The following is a 16,804-nucleotide window of genomic DNA, read 5'->3' on the forward strand; positions in this document are numbered from 1 at the left end:
GTGCCCTCGCTCGCTCACCGTGCTTTTTTTAGCCGCCAACCATCTGTTACCAAGGCGAACTATCTGTGAGAGTCATGCCTCCATTGTATCCCAGTGCTGTCAGGACTCCGCTGCACTTTAAAATGCTGAAAAATCACCATCTGTCACCGCAGCGTAGTCTCTTCCTGAGCGCCCGTGATTCTCACCGGAGTTCTTCTTTAATAGAACGATTTTCTAATCGGGAAAATCACTCGGCTGCAGAATTATCTTTTTTACTTTTGTCCCGGGCTTGCCGGGGTGAAGGGTTGTGATGAAAGGGGTTAACCGTTGCCATGGTTGCTGCGTGACTGACAGCCTGTAGAAATGAAGATAAAACTCCCATCATGCCAGAGGTCTGCAGGTGACGTGGCCAGAAACAAAAAAGGTGGAGGTTGCCATGGTGAGATGTCTGCGCTCAAATACAGTACGCTCATTCACCTGTACACACACACACACACACACACACACACACACGTGAACCGTTGTACTAACACCTGTAACGGATTATACAGCATGTGCATAAAGATTTGGTTCATGTTGAAGCATTCAGACACAAAATGCAGTTCTATGAATTCCAAAGTTGTCAGATACGATTATTCATTACAGATCGTCAAACTAAGCAGTAACATCCGTTGTTTGTGCTTTACCTGACCGCAAAGCTTTTAGCATAACGACCCATAAATAACAAGCAAATCAATCAATGGAGTGCAGCGACAAACCTTCTCACTTCATAGGGTCAAAGGTCAACACCCGGGATATCGTCACATTACAACAGTATCATACTGAATAATTAAGACGGGCGAATATAATTGTACTTCAGGAGCGCGGGACGGAACTAAACTTGAGGTTTGTTATGCAAATGTTGCACGGGATCACTGCATTAGGTTATATACTGTACGTGTGCGCCTCCCTCTCACGGTGGGCGGAACACCGGCGTCCCCGCGGGACCGACTGAGATTGATGAACCTAAAAAAAGCCCAACATATTAATCAATAATGCAAATCATTAGGTGCAGCCCTACTACTTTACATGGTAATGTTCCTGACCTTGCCTCGTGAGGACCGAAAAGCTAGAAGAGCAACGCTTTTGGAAAGTGAATTTTGGGATGTATTTACATCCTTCGACACTTTTTTGGATTCTGTTGTTTTAGTGTCTACGTCCTAACGTAAAGCACTTTCAACCCTGTGTATGAAATCTGCCACACAAGCAGCGCTGGTGAGTAACTAGTTACATGTGACGGAGTATGTGGTTATATGTTATATGGTAATTAAATGACCATATAAATATAAATGTAATCAGTTACTGAACATTTTTATTTAAATTACAGTTATCAATCACTTCAGGACTTTTCAGCCCAGATTAGAACATTTGTTAGAAAAGTGATGTAAGTTACATCCCTTTGATGAAGTAATTAAAATATTTAAATTACCTACATGTTTAACTGGATAACTAGATATCTGTAATCTATTACATTACAAAAGTATCCAAGTAACTTGCCTTGTTGTCATTTCAACTTTTACAATAAGTGTAAGCAGGAACTTCCCTCCAACCCCTGTTCAAAACTCACCTCTGCTCCTCCACATACAGATTATAGCCCACCACCACGTATGGGACACACACACACACACACACACACACGCACACACACACACACCAACTGTTTAATCCAGTGTCAGGCTGTCAAACAAAGACAGGAAGGATAATCCCAGACTCCAACACGGCAGCGTACACAGCTACAGTATGATCTGTCTGCTGCCATTAGGACATCCAGAAACACACAGCACACACACCACACGCACACTCTTACCTGAAGTTAACTTGGCTCATCTTGGCGGGGGGTGGTCTGTTTTGCAGCCGGTCCAAAGCTCCTTTCAGTACATGGTTGATTTCCTGTTTAAAAAAGAAAAACACAAACAAACCCATTCAGTCAACATGATACAGCTAAAGTGACACATTAAGAGTGTCTACGTTTACACACACACACACACACACACACACAACTAAACAAACAGGAATACGAGGAGGCCCGTCGCCAATTAGCAAAACAATCTAACGCCGCATCAATCACCTTTGCAGACAGCGAAGAGAGAACGACCGCGCGGACGCTGAGCTCCCGACGCACGCCGCTGTCCTTGCTTCACTCTATGTACATTTCTATCTGTCTAACTCTCCCTCCCCCTCCCTCCATCCCTGCCCCATGGTCAGGCAGGGCTCTATTTTTAAGTCGGCGAAATCAACAACCCCCAGGGAAAACGAATACAAAAAAAAAAAAGGATGAGGGAGAAATGTAGGAAGACAAGAGAGAAAACGGCGTCGTCAAACTGTTGCGGGACGCTCTAACACGCCAATGAGTGGGGGAGAGCAATTGCCCCAAATCGTTTAAAGACAAGAAGGGTGCAATTAGGTCCTTCTGCCTTGTCACTTTCATTGTGTCACCAGTACTAATGGCTGAAAAGCTCCCGCCCACCAACCCGCTCCTTAGCAACCCCCCGACCACCACACCCAATTCTCCGGTGGACCCCTCCGTCACACAGCGAGTAAATCCATGCTTTAAAAACACACATACGTCTCCTGCAAATATCACCTACACACATCGACGCCGCAGAGCTGCAAACATGAGAATGGTGCGAAAGCGGGGTGAACTTTCAAGGGGCCGCTGGCTGGTAGTGTATATGTTTAAAAGTGTGCGTTGTTTATTGATAAAAATGTTCCCCCAGTGAGGCACAGGTCAAAGGTGTGTCAGTTCTAACAGCCGTTTTGACGATGGACCTTGACCCAGTCAAGCCGCCGCAGGTTAAGGTCACAGTAACGCTCGGCGGTGTGTGGACATGCTGGACATGCTTAGACGTTTCCTGCGGAGGAGGCGGCTGCGGCATTGTGTGTGTGACTTCCTCTGAGGCATCGCTTTAGTGTCACCAAAGCAGAGGGACAGGAAGGCCGGAGCGGTTCTTGAGTGGGGGGTCGTTTGTGTGGCTTATAAGGAAAAAGGGGCATCAACATAAAGAGGTTAGGTCCTTTGAGAGAACGAGGACAGAAACGAACACACATGTGAAGGAAACTTTCCCAAAAAACTAAACAAGATGAAGAGGCGACAGGAAAAAAGGAGCGCAAAAGTGAAGAACAAAATCATCACAGCAGAATGACAAACGAAAGAGAAGACAGAAGGGGACGTGGATGTGCTGTGTTTTGTTCTTCTCTACCAGTTCCCGAGGTAGGAAGATGTCCTTCCTGCCGTGCGACCACAACACAAACTCTCTCCTGCTGGTGCTGCGCAGCATGGCCAAAAGTTTCCTCATGGTGGGCCCTGGTCATGTCTATCTCCATTCACCTACGCACCAAACAAAAAAACACCCACACACAGGAGTATATAAAGCAAAGTGTGATTATTCCACTCAGCTCCACCAAACACGTGTTACAATGTTTAGAATTCTGGTTAACATCCAGATAAGATAAAAACATTTTCCCAGGACAATTCCTCAGGAACCAGCAGGTGAGCCAAGAGCTGTGTTTCCTGCTGCTGCGCTGGCTCTGCTGCTGCCGCTGCGTGCTGCTGCTGCCGCTGCGGCTTGCTGCTGTGCTGACGCTGCTTGCTGCTGCCGCCGCTGCGCTGCTTGCCAACAACAGAAGTGCGTTGCTTGTGACGTGCTTTCTAACTCTGTGGGGATTACACAAGCCGGGGGGGTTCTGTCTTACCTCCAGGATGCGGTCTCCAGAACTGCAGGCGGCCCATTTGACTGCCGCCCGCGCCTGCCAGGAGTTCTTCACCAGGATGGGGCCCTGGCCCGTGGACCGAGGAGTCCACGGGTTACCACGAGGTGGATGAAGCCCAGACCATCGGGGATGCGCGGAAACCAAGCAGCCCGCGTCACGGTGAGCATTAGGGACATTCAATCCACCCAGCAGGCGGAGACCTTTATTACCTTTATTACTTTTAATTTCGTTTTTAATTGAATTTTCCCTCTCGTACTCCTTCTTATGTACTTATATTCTTCCTCTCTTCTCCCTTCTCCTCCTCCTATCTGCCCCTGCTGAACCCAGTCTGTGGTTTACGCATTTCCTCAATTAACTAATGTTTTGAAGGCTTGTTTTTCCTCTGTGAGGGTTTGTTGCCTGGCTCAGCCATCTAGAGCCGACGGGGGAGAAGGAGAGAGAAGGCCTTCTCTCCGAGCCGGATTTAGGACAGACTATGGCCTTTTAATTTCACGTTGGGAGAAGGACGAACGGTGGGTGGTTGATGAAGGGAGGGGGTAGAGGCGAGAAGATGTGGAGGAAGGTGGGGGGGGAAGGAGGGAGAGAGAGGAAGAACCTGAGAGATATTATTCCCTTCTCTAGCTTCCCTCCCCGGGGAGGATGCAACGTGATTTCCACAAAGATTTCCTTGTGGGGTGAGCTCCGTTTTCTGTGTGGGATACATTTACAAGTATGTGTGTGGTATTGAGGCCCCCACACACACACGGCATTGAGTCATCAACCCCCAGAAGCCTCCACCCTCTTCCCTTTTTCACGGCCTCACAAGCCCCAGCCATGGTGAAATGTCTGCCACACGCTTGTGTGTGTGGGTGAGGGAGTGTGTTGCAGGGAGAGGTAAAGGCCGGCCGCTGGCATTACTAAAGCGGTGGCGATGCATACTGGTCTCCAAGCTAAGCCTCTGCGCTGCCCTTACATTAGCGCACCTAAAAACCTCACCGCCTGTCAATCACGGAGAGGAGAAAGAGCCGTTGCAAGGGAGAAGAGGGTGTTAGAACCCATAATATCCTTTGCTCTGATCTGGCATTCAGGTTGAAAGGGATGGAGTAGACAGGGGGAGAAGAAAGAAATCTAACAAAAGAGGATGGAGAGGGAAAAGGAGGGAGCAAATGGGGGGGTGAAAAGATGGGGGGGGGAAAGAAAAGAAACTAACAATAAAAGTTGCGGGTGAATAGGGCTTTGAGGCCAATTTTTTATATCCTTCATATGGGTATTTATCTTCGGTGGCCTTTCTGACGTTGCCTGTTGAGCAAGTGTGTGCATGCAAGCCCAATTACAGTATCACTTGTTCAATGCCATTCATTACCACTACAGGTTTCTAGAACAGAGCCTATCACAGTCTACACAATATTCCAGTGCTATTAAACTATCAGCGCTCCAGCTCTGATGATGCCATTTTGAGGGATATAAATAAACGCAGCTGGAAGCAAGATCTGAATCAGTCTGGATGAAATCTAAAAAGCAAAAAACACACCCCGACGCGTTGTAATGCTGGACAGTATAAAAGTGGAAAAGTTATTCAATGTGGGAGAAAATAGCTTCAGTGGTTGAAGAGGAGTTTTATATGGGCTATTATATCATCTTTACATTACATCAGCAGAAAAACAAAGCTTTTTGAGAATTGTTGTGTTCTCCGACCAAATTGAGGACATGATAAAAACTCAAGTAAGTGCAGTTAAAAACATCCAGTTCTGTCCCAAAATGCCATCACCTCATTATGTATCCTTTTACACGATTTGATGAAATTGTCCCAATTAGCATAGACATTCTTGCGTTATGCCGCAAGTGACATTGATATGAGCAACCAACATCTAATTAGTTTCAGGCTGTGGAATCAAGGTGGAAAAGTTGAGGGTTGTTGCAAAAAATGTTAAAAAACAAACATCTGAATCATTTTCATTCAAATTCAGCCGAACATTTACCTTTCTTCAGGTCAATTTTGAACTTCTCTTGCCGCCCTTCTGCCGGTAAGGTTGGCACAGGCCGGGCACAGGGGATCTCGTACTGTTGGGGGCTCTGGCTCCTGGGTGTCGGGGGAGGAGCTCGCCGCCCCTGGTTGGAGATGTGGGGGAGAAACTCTTTCCAAGGAGCGTTGGCCCAGGCAGGCGCTCCGCAGCGGTGGTTCACCGCGGCTTGGTCCGGGGGTACAGGACGCGGGTCTGGACGCCTTCAACTTCTAGCTTGGTGTTCAGTTTTGGCAATTCTGTTGGGTCTGGTCGGGGGAGTAGCCTTTAGAAGGACCACCATCGGACTCTTTCCTTTATCGGGGGTCTTGCCGTCGCCAGTGAAAAGTCTGACGATCAGGCTTTCTCGTAGCGCGGGCTTGTTGGCCCAGGGGGAGAGACCTCCAGACGCACAGGAGGGGAAGACAGGCGGTGGGAACACAATCCTGGGACCATAGGAAAGAAATTGGAGGAAATAATGTACCGTTTTTTATACAGTGATTGTAAGTTAATGGAAATTCAGGGAAGGGAATCTGACGACAGCTTATTTTCCATGCAATTATAACCACCCTCACTGCAGCCAATGTGCCTCGTGATTGCCACGAGGAAAACTGTAATAAACGCAGAAAAAGACGGAAGAAAGTCAGAGCAGCAACACAAGAAAGACCGAGAAGACAGCAGAGGATAGAGGAGGGTTGAAATGGAATGAGGCTTGTGCGTCGTTATGGGATGTAATTTCAATTTGGACTCAAGCACAGAGTGGACCTTCCAGTGGCTTGGCAGGACATGCGGGCCCTGTCAGATGGGGGAGAACCACGACAGCACGGCATCCTATCGGCAGGGCACTTAATTAGACGACTATCAGCAACAACATTCACACACGCACAGACGACCACTGTGGGATGCAGTTAAATGGACCCTCTTCAGCTGCCAACCGTGGAGAGGACGGGAGAAAATAGAGAAAGAATGGGGACGGGAGGTTGTCGACGTGTGTGTACCGAGAGAGAGGAGGACAATAAGAAACACAGGAGAGACACCACACACCACACATTTTTTGAGAAATAGACTGGCGAGGCACGAGAGGAAGATAATGATTTGCCCTTGGCGATACAAAGAAGCAAATATGAGTTGAGGTTGGTGAGGTGTCTCAATAAAAGGGTTAGGGAGAGGGACGCACATAAACAAGGAGGAAAGAAAGATATTCTATTTTCTGGCTTTTTTGTTTTTAGCTTGAATACATTCCCTGACTCATTAAAGAAAACAAAGGACATCATATTACTAGTTTGGATAGCGACAGTGTTCATATTTGGGGCCGCGTCAGGTTGGTAAAAAATATCTGGATTGCAAAGACATAACACATTCTATTCACAACTCATTTGTTATGCAAAGTATTAAGATTATTATACAAAACATCAGATAGCAGACTAAGAAACTTGCTAAAAATGCCCAACTAACTGAGAGAGTAAGTAGTAATGGATTCTAAGGCTGTCCTCGAAGAAAGAAAGGGGAAATTCTTGGTGGAATTTATTTTCGAGATGAAATATTAATCGTTTGTTTGTTTAAAGGCTCAGAAAATAGTGAAAAAAGTCCAAAGTGATGTCTGAAAAAAATGATCTTCGTTTGTCTCCAAAAATCAACAGACATCATTTGAATGTGATATGTGATGTGAATGTAACAGAGGAAAAAGCAGGAATCTTGCATCTAACAATGAAAAAAGAAACGTGCAAAAAGCATCACTTTTAAAAAAGATGCTATTTTTTTACCAGAGATGTGCTCAGAAGTTTCTGGAAAGTAAGCTTTAATCAAATTACAAAAGACAAAACAAAAACATTATGACGATAAACCAAAAGGACCAATACAAAAAAAACACTGACTAATCGAGGGGAGCCGTGGACCGATTTAATAGTAGAAGGGCTTTTCAAAAACAGTTCCGTACTCAGTTTCTGATCCCCATTAGTAAGCATTTGGTAGATTGTGTGTGGTTTGGGGATTCGCACCCCCGCACTCATCTATCACTGTGCGAAGGTCTTGTCTGGAGCCGGACGTGGCGTTGATTTGGACAGATAGGACTAATCCGGCTGGAAGAGATTTCTTTCTGGACGACTTGTTTCTCGAGTGCCTTTAATGTGGCAGGCCAGGGTCCTAGCAACAAACACCACACACCCCCACACAAACACAGGTAAAATATTGAAATACATGGAGGGGTGTGGTAAAACAACAGTATGATACATGCCAAACGCTTGTCATTTATATAAGTCAAACAGTGCACGGCTTTCATTTGAATGGTAGATTAAATGTGGTAGGGGGGGAGAGTGTGTATTTGCACATTGGGAGTGTGTGGGTTTGTGTTTGTGTTGGTGTGTGTGTGTGTGTAATTACCGTCAATGGAGAGGAGGGCAGTATGGGATCAATGGATACCCAGGGGGTGCCCGTTACCTGGAAACTCCACAGCCTCGTTTCAGGTTGCTGTCAACAAAAACACAACTCATTAAAAAGATTGAAAGTGAGGGTGTTTGATTGTAAATAAGGTATTGCATGGCAATCATAAAAACACGATACAGTATACCACAGTACACACACACAACAAACCACACACACACACACACACACACACACACACACACACACACACACACACAACACACCACCACCATCCAACCTTTCCATTTTGCAAGTCCAAAATAAAATTAGGCATTTTTCCATAGGGCTACACTGATAGGAAGATCAGATGAGCTTAAGGTACTCTGACCAAAACGTCAGAAAGACATGGGGTGTGTGGGGGGTGCTTGGGACGCAGGTGGCTACTTCAGCCTTTATTACCTGCTTTTCAACCACCCAATCTAGCCGGTGACAAAAGTAGAGAGCCGGAGATAAAGAGAAGGACAGATAGAGGAGCAGATAGAGATGAAAACGAATGAGCATCTTAATAATCTGTGACGGAGCCCTGAACTGTGGCCTTTTAGCAGCCAGATATAACCAAGGACATGCAGAGCTAAAAGATAAAGAGGGAAGAGGGGGCTTAGAACCGGGTGGGCATAGAGAGGGGGACTGAATGATGGGCAATGGTTGAGGAAGATCACCAGCAGAGCAACGGAACATTCCAACTGAAGTCGAGAAAGAAATCCTGTTCTTACGTCATATTTGCAGTTTCGTGGCATCAAGGTCGCTTCGAGTTGTTACTCTTTTGTACAGCTTTACACGTCTATGTGGTGAATTTTACTTTTAACATAAATGACACAAGATTTGGTATTGCACAAAGCTATTCAGCTAAAATGCCATGTGGTTAGAGAAGTTAGAAGAAGTAGGAAGATGAAAGCATGACTCTGAATGGTACTCATTTGAGCATTTACAATAAGTTATGGCCAAATTATTTTCAAACAAGGAAATGATGTATCTTTGAGGTAACCCAAAAGAGGCAAGAACATAAAAGGGTTTGTAGCGTTCTCAAAGTTTCCCCGCAGAGCTTTAACACAAGCTACCAAATTGCAACCAAAAAAAGAAGGATGAGGTGTATACGTGTTAAAAAAAAGAAGTAAGTCTGAGAAGAAGGCAGTGAAGTTCAAGGTTTAGTGATTCTTGCACGTACCAACGCCCAAGGACTTGCCAGGAGTCATTATAACAACTCTCTGTTTTTCGGTCCCCCGCTCTGCGTTAAACCTCTGCCCGGGTTCCACACACACACACTGTACACACACACATCCGCACACCACGTTCCAATTGCATTTCATTGCTACATCTATTGCATTACTCACAAACACCATCACATCACATTTCCTTTCAATTGAATTCACAATACACACATGATCACATTACCATCTTTAGCAGAACACAGTACGTCTTATAACAACACACGTGCACAGCCATGAAGTGCAACACACACACACACACACAACACACACACAGCTGTTTAATTATTTCAGTGATGAAAAACAATCAAGACACACACACACACACAACCACACACACACACGCACACAAACAAACGCGGCACAAAACAAGCTCGATCAGAGATGCCGTGGCTTGTTACGGCCGCACTCTAATGCAGAATCGCTCGCTCACCCTTTAGCATCCCGCTGACACAAACACAAAACACAGTCATGTCCACTGGGGGGAGAGAGGGGGAGAAGGAGAGGACAGTGGAATTGGAATAGGAAAACTGTTGCACGGGAGTGAGACAGATGGAGCTCCCGTATTGGTTGACTTCCTCTACTCAAGGAGGCACGATGGCCAAACACGTTGCGGCGGGAATCACTGAAAATGTGCCCTCGATCGCTCACCAGTGCTTTTTTGAGCCGAACCATCTGTTACCAAGGCGAACTATCTGTGAGAGTCATGCCCCATTTGTATCCCATGCTGGTCAGGACTCCGCTGCCACTTTAAAATATGCTGGAAAACATCACCATCTGTTCAACCGGCAGAGTAGTCTTCCTGAGCGCCCGTGATTTCTAACCGGAGTTTCTTTTTTAATAGAACGATTTCCAATCGGGGGAAATCACCTCGACTGCAGAATTATTCTTTTTACTTTTGTCATCTCAAACAAAACGAGGCCCCGTGATAGAATGAGAGCGTCGAGCGTTGGAGACGCAGAAATGCTGACAGGAATGAAACTGTGATTAGAAGTTATCACTTTTTAATTACTTGGAGTGTGCGTGTGAGCGCGGGAGACGGGGTGGAATACGCTCGTCCTTTTGTGTCCTAATGATGAGGCTAATTCACATGGCTGTTTGTCTTTTTTTGACTGAAAGAGACCAGTGTGCCTCCCAGGACCGCCGAGTGCTTTCACAGAAGCACACGCTGCTCATGAAACATCAATCCCTCGCTATTGAAAACTAATCAATCAGCAGCTCAGCTCAGCTCCTCTAAAAGTCCACTTTGCTGTACAAGGGAGAGAAAAAAAAGTCAAAAAGACTATGATGCTGGAGAGGAGAATATAAATCTTTGCTGGTAGCAGATGGTGCACGGAGAACAAAAAACCGGCCTTTAGACCCCGATGACCCGGGGTTCTAACTGCTGTGTCAGCAAGTGTCTTTTCTGCTGAGTGTCTGGCACAACACTGACCCCTGACCAGCTTCAGGGTTGCTGCCGTTTAGCCGAGCCGACCTCTAATCTCCATCTTCCCTTAGTCAAGTATCACTGGGTGTATTTCTACTGACATCAGTGCAATGTTGGCCGCTCGCCTCGCTTATGGGTCACTGTAAAAGCCCTGTTAACGTACCACTAGTCAATAACGCTGCCATGATTAGAGGCAAGACTGGCATGTGTGTGAGCGTGAAGTGAGAGCAGGGGTCACACACCTTCTTCTTCACAGTGCAAATGTGTTTAATATTTTTCAAATATTCTCCTGCTCAGCTGTGAGAGCAGACTTCCTTGACTTCCTTTTCTGGTGTCAGTTTCAGGTTTAGTCAGACTTTCGATTTAATGATTTTGGATACAAGGACACTCGGCTATGAGTAATGACCTTTCTTTTTCATCCCTCTGCACTGCTGTGGACTGATACTTTCCTAAGAATTATGACAAAGAAAATCGGATTTATCCAGCCGTAATAGAGCCGGGTAACTTGTTTATGGGTTTTCGGGCGGGCGAGACAGTGACAGGATTGAAAACGTGATGAGGATTTTACAGAAAACGCCTGAGAGGTGAGACGCAGGAGAGGCAGAGCAGAAGCAGGGGGTCTGTACTTACTGATCATATCATCACAACGTGGCAGAAATGGTCCCAGATAACGAATCTGACACTGTCAAGTCAACTCCTTCTGCTTGGAAAAATGTCGAAGCCCAAATGAAACCTTGATATATGCAATAAGCCGATATTTGGAGTTAGAGAAAGAAACTTTTAATTCAGCCAATTAATCTCCACAGCTACTGAATTTAAATCTGTGATAATGAACTGCTGATTTGCATCAGATTTCTTTCTTTTAACAAATGACCGTAGTCATGCGGGCTGCTTGCAGGGAGTTTTTACAAGATATCACAGCCTCTAAGACATCGATAAATATTCATGAGCATCTACGCTCAGTCAGACACAGAAATGCAGCCGGACACCTACGCACAAGCGTTTCTCATACGACGGGAGAAGCAGATGGCCACGTCGACTTAATGCGTCTCCATCATCATCATTACATCTTTTGAGCGACCGAATCGACACGAGCCGCTCCTCTAAATGCATTTCCACTACAATTTACTACATGAGAGCAGCAGGAATAAGAGCCGAGCAATTAAAACCTGCAAGGAGGGAGAAAGAAAATCTTCTTGGTTTGTAATTTTGCAGTAGAGTGTCGATTTTGGGAAGGTGGGGGTATGTAGTCACATCTTTGGGCTACTTTCATGAGGAACTTTTTCACCGTGGTATCTGTGTATTTATGTAATCCTTCGCTCTTTGAGGGTCTGCACAGAACTTCTAGAGTGCTTGTGTGTGGTGTCTGTAAATATACTAGTGTGTGTGTGTGTGTGTGTGCGCGCTTAGGGTACATCAAACCGTCTTTGAGGTGGAGGACTGTGCTGGAGATAAGGGCCAGATCTCACGGGGCACCGACAACTTCAGCAGCCTCGACAGAAACAGGAGTGAAGGCTCTCTCTCATTCTGCCTTTGCACCCCCCCCGCACCCTCTCTTTAAGTCTCTAATGCCCAAATACAAGCAAGTGTTAGATGAAGACTGTAGAGGCTCTTCAAAGTGCACTTGTTATGCCAACACTGCTGGGCCATTAATGAGGGCAAACTATTTTTGGAAGCAGTAACTCGGCTGTTTAAAGATTGTGTGATGTCTGTGTACACGTGTGTGTGAGAGAGTGGTTTTTTTTTTTTTACCAAGGACTAGGTGTTTAGGAGTTTGTGTGCACGAGTGTGTGCGCAGCCACTCTAGGTGTGAATATGCATCAGTCACTACAAAGCCCTGCGCGTCTTACTCTGAGCTCTTTGAAGTAGCGGAGAGGGAATAATCAGAATAACCACCGAGGACACCGAGGGGAGAGAATAGAAGCGGCGCAGGCGAAAAACATCATTTACAGAGAGCGGGTGACTTTCAAGGGGCCAGCTGGCTGGTAGTGTATATGTTTAAAAGTGTGTGTTTATTGATAAAATGTCCCCCAGTGAGGCACAGTCAAACTGTGTGTCAGTTTCACAGCCGTGACGCTGACCTCTGACCCCGTCAGCCGCTGCAGGTTAACGGTCACGTAACGCTCGCGGTGTGTGGACATGCGTGGACATGCTCGCACGTTTCCTGCGGGGCGGCTGCGGCTTGTGTGTGTGACTTCCTCTGGCATCGCTGTGTCAACAAAGCAGAGTGGGACAGGAAGGCCGGAGCGTGCTCTGAGTGGGGGGGTTTGTGTGGCTTATAGGAAAAGGGCATCAACATAAAGAGGTTAGGTCCTTTGAGAGAGAACGAGGCACAGAACACGACACAATGTGAAGGAAACGTTCCCAAAAACTAAACAAAGATGAAGAGGCGACAGGAAAAAGAGCGCAAAAGTGAAGACAAATCATCAGCAGAAATGACCAACGAAGAAGACGAGGGGACGTGGATGCTATGTTTTTTCTCTCTTACCAGTTCCCGAGGTAGGAAGATGTCCTCCTGCCGTGCGACCACAACACACACACTCTCTCCCTGCCTGGTGCTGCGCAGCATGGCCACAAGTTCCTCCTGGCTGTGGCCTGTCATGTCTACTCCGTTCACCTACGCACACACAAAAACACACACACACACAGGAGTATAGCAAAGTGTATTATCCACTCAGTGCTCCACCAACACGTGTTAAATGTTTAGAATTCTGGTTAAATCCAGATAAGATAAAAACATTTTCCCAGGACACTTCCTCAGTGAACCAGCAGGTGAGCCACAGAGCTGTGTTTCCTGCTGCTGCTGCCGCTGCGCTGCTGCTGCTGCCGCCGCTGCTGCTGCTGCCAACAACAGAGTCTGTTGCTGTGACGGTTGCTTTTCTACTCTGTGGGAGATCACCAGCCGGGGTTCTGTCTTACCTCCAGGATGCGGTCTCCAGACTGCAGGCGGCCATCTTTGACTGCCGCGCCGCGCTGCAGGATGTTCTTCACCAGGATGGGCCCTGGCCCGTGGACCGAGGAGTCCCGGGTTACCACGGTGAAGCCCAGACCCTCGGTGCCTGCGGGAACAAAGCAGCCCGCGTCACGGTGAGCATTAGGGACATCAATCCCCCAGCAGGCGAGACCTTTATTACCTTTATTACTTTTAATTTCGTTTTAATTGAATTTTCCCTCTCGTCCTCCTTCTCTGTCACTTCTCTTCTTCCTCTCTTCTTCCCTCTCTCCTCCTCCTCTCCTGCCCTGCTGAACCCAGTCTGTGGTTTAAGCATCTTCCTCACATTAACTACTGTTTAAGTGCTTGTTTTCCTCTGGAGGGTTTTGTTGCCTGGCTCAGCCTCTGAGCCGCCGGGAGAAGGCTTCTCTCCGAGCCGGATTAGACAGACTATGCCTTTAATTTCACGTGTGAGCAGGCCGAACGGTGGTTGATGAAGGGAGGTAGAGGGAGAAGATGGGAGGAAGGTGGGGGGCGGAGGGAGGAGAGAGAGAGAAGAACCTGAGAGATATTATTCCCTTCTCTAGCTTCCCTCCCCGGGGATGCAACGTGATTTCCACAAAGATTTTCCTTGTGGGTGTGAGCCTCCGTTTATCTGTGTGTATACATTTACAAGTATGTGTGTGTGTATCTGAGGCCCCACACACACATACGCATGAGTCATCAACCCCCAGAAGCCTCCACCCTCTCCCTTTTTCACGGCCCTCACAAGCCCCAAGCCATGAGTGAAATGTGCCACGCTCTGTGTGTGTGGGTGAGTGTGTGTGTGCAGGGAGAGTAAAGCCGGCGTGGCATACTAAAGGCGGTGAGCGATGCTATCTGGTCTCCAAGCTAAGCCTCTGCCTGCCCTACATTAGCGCACCTAAACCTCACCGCCTGTCAATCACGGAGAGAAAGAGCCTGTTGCCAAGGGAGAGGGTGTTAGAAACCCCATAATATCCTTTGCTCTGATCTTGCATCAGGTGAAAGGGATGGAGGTAGACAGGGGGGAAAGAAATCTAACAAAAGAAGGATGGAGAGGAAAAGGAGGAGAAAATGGGAGGGGTGAAAAGATGCGGGGGGGAAAGAAAGAAACTAACAATAAAAGTGCGGTGAATAGGGCTTTGAGCCCAATTTCTTCTATCCTTTCATCTGGGTATCTTGGTGCCTTTCTCTGCGTGCCTGTAGCAAGTGTGTGCATGCAGCCCAATTACAGCTATCCTTTCAATGCCTCATACCACTACAGGTTGCTAGAACAGAGCCTATCACAGTCCTACAAACCTATTCCAGTGCTATCAACACATCAGCGCTCCAGCTCTGATGCATTTTAGAGGGATAATAGATAACGCAGCTGGAAGCCAGACTGAATCAGTCTGGATTGAAATCTAAAAGCAAAAACACCCAGACGCGATGTAAGGCTGCAGTATAAAAAGTGGAAAAGTTACTTTCAATGTGGGATAAAATAGCTTTCAGTGGTGCAGAGTTTTATATGGGACTACTTATATCATCTTTACATTACATCAGCAGAAAAACAAAGCTTTTTGAGAATTGTTGTGTTCTCCGACAAATTGAGACATGATTAAAAACTCAAGTCAAGTTGCAGTTAACATCCATGTCTGTCCAAAATGCCATCACCTCATTATGTTATCCATTTACAGATTTGTATGAAATTGTCCCAATTAGCATATACATTCTTGCGTTATGGCCGCAGTGACATTGATCTATGAGCACCAACATCTAATTAGTTCAGGCTGGAATCCAAGTGGAAGTTTGAGGTTGTTGCAAAAATGTTAAAAACAACATCTGTATATTCATTTTCATTCAAATTCAGCTGCACATTTACCTTTCTTCAGGTCAATTTTGAACTTCTTGCCGCCCTTCCTGCCGGTAAGGTTGGCCAGGCCGGGCACAGGGCTCTTACTGGTCTGGGGGCTCTGGCTCCTGGGTGTCGGGGAGGAGCTCGCCGCCCTGGTTGGAGATGTGGGAGACACTCTTTCCAAGGAGCCGTGCCCAGGCCGGCGCTCCGCCAGCGGTGTGTTCACCGCAGCTGGCTCCGGGGTCCAGGCACGTGGGTCTGGACGCCTCACTTCTAGCTTGGTGTTCAGTTTGGCATCTTGTTTGGGTTCTGGTCGGGAGTCGCCTTTAGCACGGACCACCATCGGACTCTTTCCTTTTATCGGGGGGTCTTTGCCGTCGCCAGTGAAAAGCTGACCGATCAGGCTCTTCTCGTAGCGCGGCTTGTTGGCCAGGGGGAGGACCTCCAGACGCACGGAGGAGGACGACATGGCGTGGCGGAACACATCCTGGGACCTAGGGAAAGAAATTGAGGAAATAATGTACACGTTTGCTTTTTATACATGTGATTTTAAGTTAAATGGGAAATTCAGGAAGGGACATCTGACTGCAGTCTTTTTCACTTCAATTATAACACCCTCACTGCAGCCAATTTGCCTCGTGAATTTGCCACGAGGAAACTGTAAAACAGCAGAAAAAGACGGAGAAAGTCGAGCAGAACACAGAAGAAGAAGACAGCAGAGGATGAGGAGGGTGAATGAGGCTTGTGCGTCGTTAATGGAGCTGTATTTCAATTTGGATCAAGCACAGAGTGACTCTTCCAGCTGGTTTGGGACATTGCGGCCCCTGTCAGATGGGGGAGACCCCGACAGCAGGCTCCTATCGCAGGCCTTAATAGACTACTATCAGCACAACATTCACACAGCACAGACGACACAGTGGGATGCAGTTAAATGGACCCATTCAGCTCCACCGTGGAGAGGACGGAGAAAATAGAGAAAGAATGGGGACGGGAGGTTGTCGACGTGTGTGTACCGGAGAGAGGAGGAAATAAGAAACACAGAGAGACACACACACACACACATTTCTTTTGAGAATAGATGGCGAGGCACGAGAGGAAGATAATGATTTGCCTTTGGCTGATAAAAGGAAGCAAAATGAGTGATGGGTGAGGTGTCTCAATACACAGGGTAGGGGAGGACGCACATAAACAAGGAGAAGAAAGATATTCTATTTCTGCTTTTTGTTTTAGCTCTGAATCACATCCCTGACGCATAAA

At 46.8% G+C, this 16,804-nt stretch overlaps 1 protein-coding gene across 2 annotated transcripts in view; it reads right to left on the bottom strand.

Moving 5' to 3' along the window:
• Window positions 1–16,804, bottom strand: part of pard3ba (par-3 family cell polarity regulator beta a) — a 142,496-nt gene that overhangs the window by 84,801 nt on the left and 40,891 nt on the right. The window contains exons 8-10 of one of the 2 annotated variants that reach the window (XM_029449327.1): window positions 15,575–16,041; window positions 13,680–13,819; window positions 13,249–13,377 (exon numbers count right to left, since the gene is read on the bottom strand). In XM_029449327.1, the coding sequence (XP_029305187.1) occupies window positions 13,249–13,377; window positions 13,680–13,819; window positions 15,575–16,041 (736 nt within the window). Of the gene's footprint in view, window positions 1–1,825; window positions 1,852–13,248; window positions 13,378–13,679; window positions 13,820–15,574; window positions 16,042–16,804 lie in introns of those variants that run through there. The other variant, XM_029449318.1, reaches the window with a different exon arrangement.

The sequence above is a fragment of the Cottoperca gobio genome, chromosome 2 (genome assembly GCF_900634415.1).
Source record: "Cottoperca gobio chromosome 2, fCotGob3.1, whole genome shotgun sequence".
Lineage (NCBI taxonomy): Eukaryota > Metazoa > Chordata > Actinopteri > Perciformes > Bovichtidae > Cottoperca > Cottoperca gobio.